This window comes from Quercus robur, chromosome 7, assembly GCF_932294415.1.
Source record: "Quercus robur chromosome 7, dhQueRobu3.1, whole genome shotgun sequence".
In the NCBI taxonomy this organism is placed as follows: domain Eukaryota; kingdom Viridiplantae; phylum Streptophyta; class Magnoliopsida; order Fagales; family Fagaceae; genus Quercus; species Quercus robur.
In genome coordinates this window covers 25,794,165-25,802,031 of record NC_065540.1, presented here as the reverse complement: position 1 = coordinate 25,802,031, position 7,867 = coordinate 25,794,165, and the positions used below count along the sequence as shown (strand labels likewise).

Sequence of the window (7,867 nt, the reverse complement as noted above, 5' to 3'; positions counted from 1 at the left end):
AACTTGGAATTTTATTTTATTTATTTTGTTTTTTTGAGAAGGATGTTAAACTTGGGTTCGATCTACCTTTCAGATGAATATAACATTCATGCAGCTGGCAGACACCTTGGATTTTTAGTTGCCTATGTTCATGCGATTCCATTTCCCATTTGATTAAACATTTTGGCCATATTATGTAAAACAAAAAGGACTACCCTTTAAAAAAAAAAAAAAAAAAAAAAAAAATTCAAACATCTTGGGCACACATTGAAAATGGATTTCTACTATTAAATTATGTGACTGTTACAGATATTAACAAACTTTCCTCCCACATTGAAAATCTCATTCATTAAAAAAATATATGAGAGAAACTGCAAAATTTTAGGCTCTTATATATGAGCCTAGCTTGTTGGTGCAAATTGGAGCAGCTTCTCTGCTTGCTCTGGGAAGAAGGTAATGAACAGATATGCACCTGCACAATTCATCAAGGAAAGAAGAAAATATTTAAGAGACTGAGAACACAAGCATTGTAGCTTCAAGAGGTTTATGAAGAACTTACAGACAAGTGCTGTTCCCAGTACAGCTGAGATCTTTCCTTGAACTGTGATCAACCCAGCTTTGCCTGCATCCTGCAACTCAGTGGTTCCGACAGAATCAAATGTTCCTGCAGACCGAAATTTTTTCCTCTCTTTATATACACATACAATATAAGCTGGATTCGTTAAAAGTATGTCTGCATCAGGAGGGGGAGGTGGTGGAGAGGAGGAAAATGAAAGGAGAATCCTTAAGAATATATTGAAATTTCAATAATGCCTAATCAAACACTTATATCACTTGGTTCACTCTATTGTTAATTTATACAATATCCTATCTTTTTCACTCTTTTCCACCCTACAATCAAATTAGGGAAGTAATACTTACCCCCCTCTCCTCCCTTTTATTTTTTAAAACACCCACAAAAGGAAATGGATTACTATTTTCTTCCCCTTGTATTATCTATTTTTCTCTCTCTCTAAACTTGCAAAAATAGTGTAAAGGTATTAAAACGAAACTTTAACCTGGTTTTACTTTTTGAAGGCCCGATGTTATGCATGCTATGCTTTGGAAACCAGCTTGATCTAACTGATTAGCTGCAGCAGAAGACCTTGACATTGAAAAGGAAACAGAACCCTGTCAAACGGCTTCTAGATTAGGGAAAAATAACTCAATGTGAAGTAATAATGAACCAAAAGGATGGAGACTCAAATTTGGTTTCCCTTTTGATTCAAAAAATTGAACAATAGTTCTAGCAGTCATATGAGCAGCACATCTATAATGCCATCTAGAATAACATTAGAAAAAAAAAAAAAAAATACAGAACTGAAAATGCAGAAAAAAGTTCAAAATAATTGATAACTCATATGCTATGGTAAATCTCTCCTGAAGATGTTGAAAACTAATTCAAGTTTCTTTGTTTTTGTTTCTTTCTTATAGGTTATTCTTTAGAGGCAATCAATTTCGGCCGTAAAACATGGATTACGACTTCTCAAACAAGAGAGAAAATTCAAAAAGAAGGGAAAAAAAATAAATGAAAACCACATATCTTTTATGATAATTAATTTGCTCCTAGAAGAAGAGAAGGGGTGGGGGACACCATGGAACTAGAAACTATATCTTATTTTGCAATTGTGTCAAGCTGTTACAGTTAAACATTATTAGTTAAGTGGAACAAAAGTGCATGATGAGTCAAAACATTAAAGTTTGAAACAAAGGTAATGATCATAACTTGGGGAAATTCATTTAAAAAACGACTGGTATATCATGTTTAAGAAGATAGATAACTAGAATTTAAATTTTTTACCAAAAGAAGATAGATAACTATGCTACTAAATATGCCTCAAGAAATAGGCCATTCTCCAGTCAAATTTGGCCATTGAAGAATAAACTCTATACATACTTTGAGTTGCCAATGATCTTTAGGATAACTAGCACTTCTTGGTGTTTCTAATAGAGACATCTGGGGTTTGAATTCCCTCATGATGAACATCATTATGGTTTATGGATACCCTTTTTTCCATTTCTTCTTCTTCTCTTTTCATTTACAGTTTCCAACTCATGATGAACAGTTTTTGCTCTACTGACACGTCAAATGTAAGAAAATATCCCTCATTATTTCTTAGCACTGCCAGGTCCCCTCTATTTTATTAGTAAGCAATCCCTCACCCTTAGAGTAACCAAAAGCTCCCGCCTGAAGTTTGATACTTGCCTGGGCCATGTCAAAATTATTTTGACTAATTTTAAAAGAATCCTTCATGAAATCAAGCCTATTAAAGCCATCTTATCTATCAAAGTATGAGAAATTAAGTATCATATCAATACTTTGTTCCACATTCTCTTCAGCTTCCATCTATCCTTCATCAAGATCATTGAATAGTTGAGGTTGCTCTTAGGGGTGGATGTGGTCTTGTATTGTCAGATGAACTAACCTGGTGTCAATCCCAGTTTCTAAAAACCAGTGATGGAAACAAAAAAATAAAAATCATTTTGATTTGTATTACCCTCTTTGTTATCATCTCTTCTTCCATTTCCTATTTGATTCTGCATAACTGGCAGTCAGCATTAAGTAATCAGTCAAACCTCTGGCAACTACAAACTTTCTAATTTTTTATTAAATCGTCTCTCCTGCTTGGCTCCTTCAATTAACATCTTCACTAGTCTACTCAATGACCTCGCCTGTTTACTAAATTCTAATCTCATCTTCTTAGTCTTTCTGGATTATTAATTTCACACTATTATATCCAATATATTCATAGTATCATTACAATCTCTAAATTTAGATCCAACACGTCATTCAATGTGGACCATTCTTCTCTACACTTATACAGCAATAGTAGCTACATAGTTTTGGATAAAGAATCCAAAAAAATTGTTCATTGGCATAAATCACAAGAAGGTTGAATTTCACTAAGAAAGAATAAAAGCCAAAAGAAGTTATTAATAGTTCAATCTAACCTAAGAAGAAAAACTTCAATCAGAGCCTCAAAATTCGTCGCTGGCCTCTCCAAAGGTTGTATCAATCATGCAACTAATAACTAAATTAGGAGGGTTTTACTATCAATTGATTAGAAATTTCAGATGATTATGGCAAACTCCTACATAGAGTGGTATATGATCAATGGAAGCCATATATTTTAAGAGTAGACGGTTAAACATGAATCAACAAATTATAAACCAACCTCAATCCCTCCTGGCATACAAGCAAGAGTTTACTTTCTGGTGAAAATTGGCTCTTAACAGATTGCACGAAATCAGGATTTAGTTTAGTGAATGGCAGCCCAAAGAACAAACCCGAAAAATTGTTGTGCACAGTCCTCTTTATGATTGTACCTGCACGATAAATTACTAGCTAAAGAAAAACCATAGAAGTTACGGAACCCTGAATACTACATGTAATTTTAAGGAGGCATGTATATATATAGAACATAATAAATGATAAATGATGTAATAACAACACATGCTAATAGGAAGAAAGCCTTACCAAAATCATTGTCCTGGTTTTCAACAAAAAGAGGCACATGATAACATGATTTTATATGAGCTCGGTTATATTGAGAATTGTCCCGCACATCCAGAATTGCGTATCCCTCCACTGCTATAAGTTTCTTTGCTTCATCAGCATTCACATAACTCACTTCTGCTTTAATGTTCACATTTCTCCGATGAAGTGGTTTCCCTGGTATGGTCCTTCTGCTATGAGTTTCTACCAACCAAGATGTCCGAAAGTTGCTGAAAACACAACCTTGATCATTGTCTATGGTAAGTGAATGCTTAGGTTCATTATATACATTAACTTATATCGAGATTGCCTTTATGATAATTAAACTTGAAAGAGAAAAATAAAAATAAAGCAAAGAATATGTGACATTTGAATCTCTCTCTCTCTCTCTCTAAATTGTTAGAACTAGTAATACATGGAGAATTGCATAGCCTGGTTTTCCTCTAAATTGTCAGAACTTATACTACATGAAGAGCTGCAATTCCTGTTTGGTTGAAGAGAAAAGGTTTTAATGGAAGAGAGGAAGAAATTAGAAATTTAAATCCTCAAACTTTCCATGTGAACTGAGGAAGAATAAAACCACATTTAATTGAGACTAGCAAAAAATTAGCTTAGTTTAGTCAAACTTGTTACTCCTTGAAAGCAAAATAGTCAAGATCACAAGACAATTTGCTACCCCCCTAATATCAGCAACTAAGTGGTGGATCACTGCCAACTCCATGGAAAAACAATGTAAATTCATTGAAAATTCCATCAAAAGAAAAAAAAAAAAGAAAAAAAAAAGTTATTTTGCATTCTTATACAATTTCACAAAGCTTCACTACTGATCCATTTATTTTGACTAACTTTGAGCAATTTTTGGCCTGAAACCATTTGTGTCATTGCGAATTCAAATAACATAAACTAATTTCCTTGAAAGGAGAGATCTCAATATATATATATATTTAGAGCTGCCGGAATCAGACCACCAGAAGGGGTCAGATTGCCACTTGGCCTAAAGACCATTGGCAACTAGAAATGCTACATATAAATCGATCCATTCCGCTCAAAGTTCTAGCTAGATGATTAATATAATTAATTAAAACTCACATTAGCATGAACTTCTACATTGTTACACTTGAGCTTCTAGGAATATAAACTGAAGCTAAATATGATATCTAGAGTGAAAAAAAAAAGGAAGAATAACCCATGAAATGCATAGTCATAAATTTGTCGTAGTTATAGGCTTAAGAAAAATGAAAATTACCTTACAGAAGAGAGAGTGGAAGAAGAGTAAATGCCTGCCATTGCTACTAGGATTATCCACTCCCACTTTCTCTGTCTCTCTCTCTGTTACTTTAACGGACAATAGACGAAGAGTGGCCCAAGAAATTTAGTACGGTCAATGGGTTTCTGCCATCTGGCAGACAAAACTATCACTGGATATGTTTCTTCAGATTGAGATCAGGTATTGCACTTGACGTAATTGGTACGGATGGTTTAGATTTAAAATTGTAAAAATAACTTTAAATCTTAACTATTAAATATAAAAAATGAGGAAGAGTAAAAAGGTAAAGATAAAAAAAAGTAAAAAGAATAATGTGAGGGACTTGGATCCCAATTCCGTTTCTTCAATCTTAGAAATATATATAGAAAAATGGGTTCCCAAAAAAATAAAATATATATATAAGAAATCATTGTTGCTTGAATGGAAAGTAAAGGAAAAGAGATGTACCTGTGAGTCCATATGTCATTGAGACATAAGCCTTATGCTAAGTTTATACAAAATTTTTGCTAAGGAAAAACTTTCTTTCAAATAAAAAAAAAAAAAAAAACTAAAATAGAATCAGACATAAATTAGTTACTAATAGTATAAATTTTTTTAGTTAAAATGTAAATTACGCATCGAGTTTGATCTATTGTTTTTTTTTTTTTTTTTTTTTTGCCTAAGTTTCATTTTTGTTATTTACATTGACTGTCAATGTTAGTCGGTAAAAAAATTACCGTTAACTATTTTTTTTTTAAAAAAAATTTAACATTTTAAAAGTTAAAACTAAAAAACAAAATAAAAATATTAAACAGGAATCTTAAACTTATTTTCAACCTATTCATTATTCAACTTTTAAACTTATAAACTATTAAGTTTACATTGATTGTTAGTGTTTCTGCGGTAATGTTTTTAAAAATGAGTTATTTTTTCAAAGGTATTGTTTTATAAATTTATTTATTTATTTATTGTTTGGTAACAATCTTAAATGAGTTGAAAAATAATCTCTTAACTTCTGTTATTTAGCTTATTGTGAGATATAGTTGTTTTCTAAAAAAAATATTAATGAAAAATAATTTCTAAAAATAAGCCATATTTTTCCTATTGACCAAAACAGTTTTCCTTTAACTTATTTTTTCTTATGCTACTAAACACTTCAAAACACTAAAAAGTGAAAACTATCTTTATACTAGATTTTCTATTGAAACAAATAGAGTGTAAGGTTTCGTTTTTGTTTTTGGTATAACTGTACCTTTATTTAATTTTCTCTATATACTAATAAATTAATACAAATAAGTTCTCCTAAAGTGAAACACAACCTATTATTTACTTATCACTATGCCATCCTGACAAAAAAAATGCCGATCGTAATCATAAATAAGCTTTTTTAATAAAATTTTGATATAACTTTGATGAGAAATATAAAAAGTTATATAAAAAAAGTTTTTTTTTTCTAACAATTTTTTTAAAAAAAAGCATTTCATAAACCAAAGATTAGGACATTCATTAAACTTTTTCCACAAATAAATTAAAAAGAAAAAAAGAAAAAAAAGCCATTCGTCATAACTCATAAGTCATAGCAGAGGCATTGACTAAAAGGAAAGATATCGGAAAAGCAAACATTGCTTCACATAGACCTTTTGGTCAATTGAAGTGGCTAATGATATAGCATCAATCCTAGAGAGGAAGAGATCAGTGGTATAGAGAGAGAGAGAGAAAGAGCATGGGATTCTTATCATCCATCTGCTGCTGCTTTTATCTTCCTTCTCGTGTGTCCAGTGATGGAGGAGGTGCCCTGAATCAGCCTCTAAGGTCTAATTTCATTAAAACAGAAGCTCAGACCACAATTCTGGTTCCACACTTTCCTGTCAATTCAAAATTTTCTCGTTTGTAATTTTTAGCATAAGGAAACTCTTGTGAGCTTTTTCACTGTCTTTTTGCTTCTAGCACAAAATAAAAAGAGAAGAGTTCTGAAGTTTTCCTATATAACTGCTTATCAAGAAATTGTAGTATGATTCTTTTTACCATCTTTTATGTGGCCAAAATATACTTTGGATGATGTGTGTATGAAGAAGTTAGTTTCATGTCAAAGTACTCTTTCTAAAATATGATTCCGTTAATATATATGCTCTCTCTTTCTAGTCAGTCATGTATTAGGTTAAATTACTATAGCCTTTGTAATTTTGATTGATGCATCATGCCATCATGGAGATATTGGAAAGAATTCATCAATGTTTTCATAAATTGCAAACAATGGTCAGATGATTTAGAATATGTAAATTTTATCAAATAGATACAAGGATAAGATGCGATACCAGAAATATATTGGGTAAACCCTATTTGGTCAGGCTATTTTCAGCTTGTTTTTATTTTTATTTTTCTAAATTTCGTGGGCCTCAGCAGTGTGATAATCGTTTTGGCAAACGTTTTCAGCTCTCTGATTTCAAAAAAACTGAATCTAATTTTCACTGTGCAAAACAAAAAAAATAAGAAACAAGTTCTTGATGTTTTCAGTCTATATTTTATGTTTTGGATAGCATTTAAAAAAAATAAAAATAAAAATAAAAATAAAAAATAGTTGGGTGGCATTTTTGTAACATTCTTTGGGGCTTATTTTAAGTTTTTGTAATTTTAACTTTTAAGCCCTTACGTGATTGACTTCCTCTCTCTTGCGGTGTCTTTGTTTGGATTTTGGAGCACCGTCTGTTACGAGCTACGACATTGGCTGGAGGCATGGCACGCGGCAACAGAGTTGACAATTGTGGAAGTTGAACCGGCGATTGCGGAATTGGGGTTTTGGCCGGAATAAGGTTGGGCTTGTTTTGTTTTATTTTTGTGTGTGTGTATATATATAACCCTATCAAGTAAAACTATTACTTGAAGGAAAAAAGATCACCATTCCACTAAAGAAAGGAGAAAAACATCCCAATGTTTAGAAAGGTGGACGCCCCAAACTTTCTATTACGGAGAAACTTTCCAAAAAACTTGTGGAGTGATAGGATAGTTCCCACGAAATTGTTCTGTTCATATTTAGTTGTTGGGATAATTGTCTGGATTGGGGGTTTAATTCTTTTAATAATTATATTGATTGAGATAAGAATTGTGAT

The 7,867-nt window shown here is 31.9% G+C and overlaps 1 protein-coding gene across 1 annotated transcript; it reads right to left on the bottom strand.

Annotated features, from left to right (window-relative positions):
* Positions 1 to 246: 246 nt before the first annotated feature.
* On the bottom strand, positions 247 to 4,927 carry LOC126692939 (rhodanese-like domain-containing protein 9, chloroplastic). The gene is made up of 6 exons (XM_050388755.1): positions 4,761 to 4,927; positions 3,497 to 3,744; positions 3,195 to 3,345; positions 1,038 to 1,123; positions 539 to 643; positions 247 to 451 (listed from the first exon to the last, which is right to left on the bottom strand). The coding sequence occupies exons 1-6, from the start codon at positions 4,799 to 4,801 to the stop codon at positions 381 to 383; spliced, it is 702 nt and encodes a 233-aa protein (XP_050244712.1). The 5' UTR covers positions 4,802 to 4,927; the 3' UTR covers positions 247 to 380.
* Between the last annotated feature and the right edge of the window lie 2,940 nt (positions 4,928 to 7,867).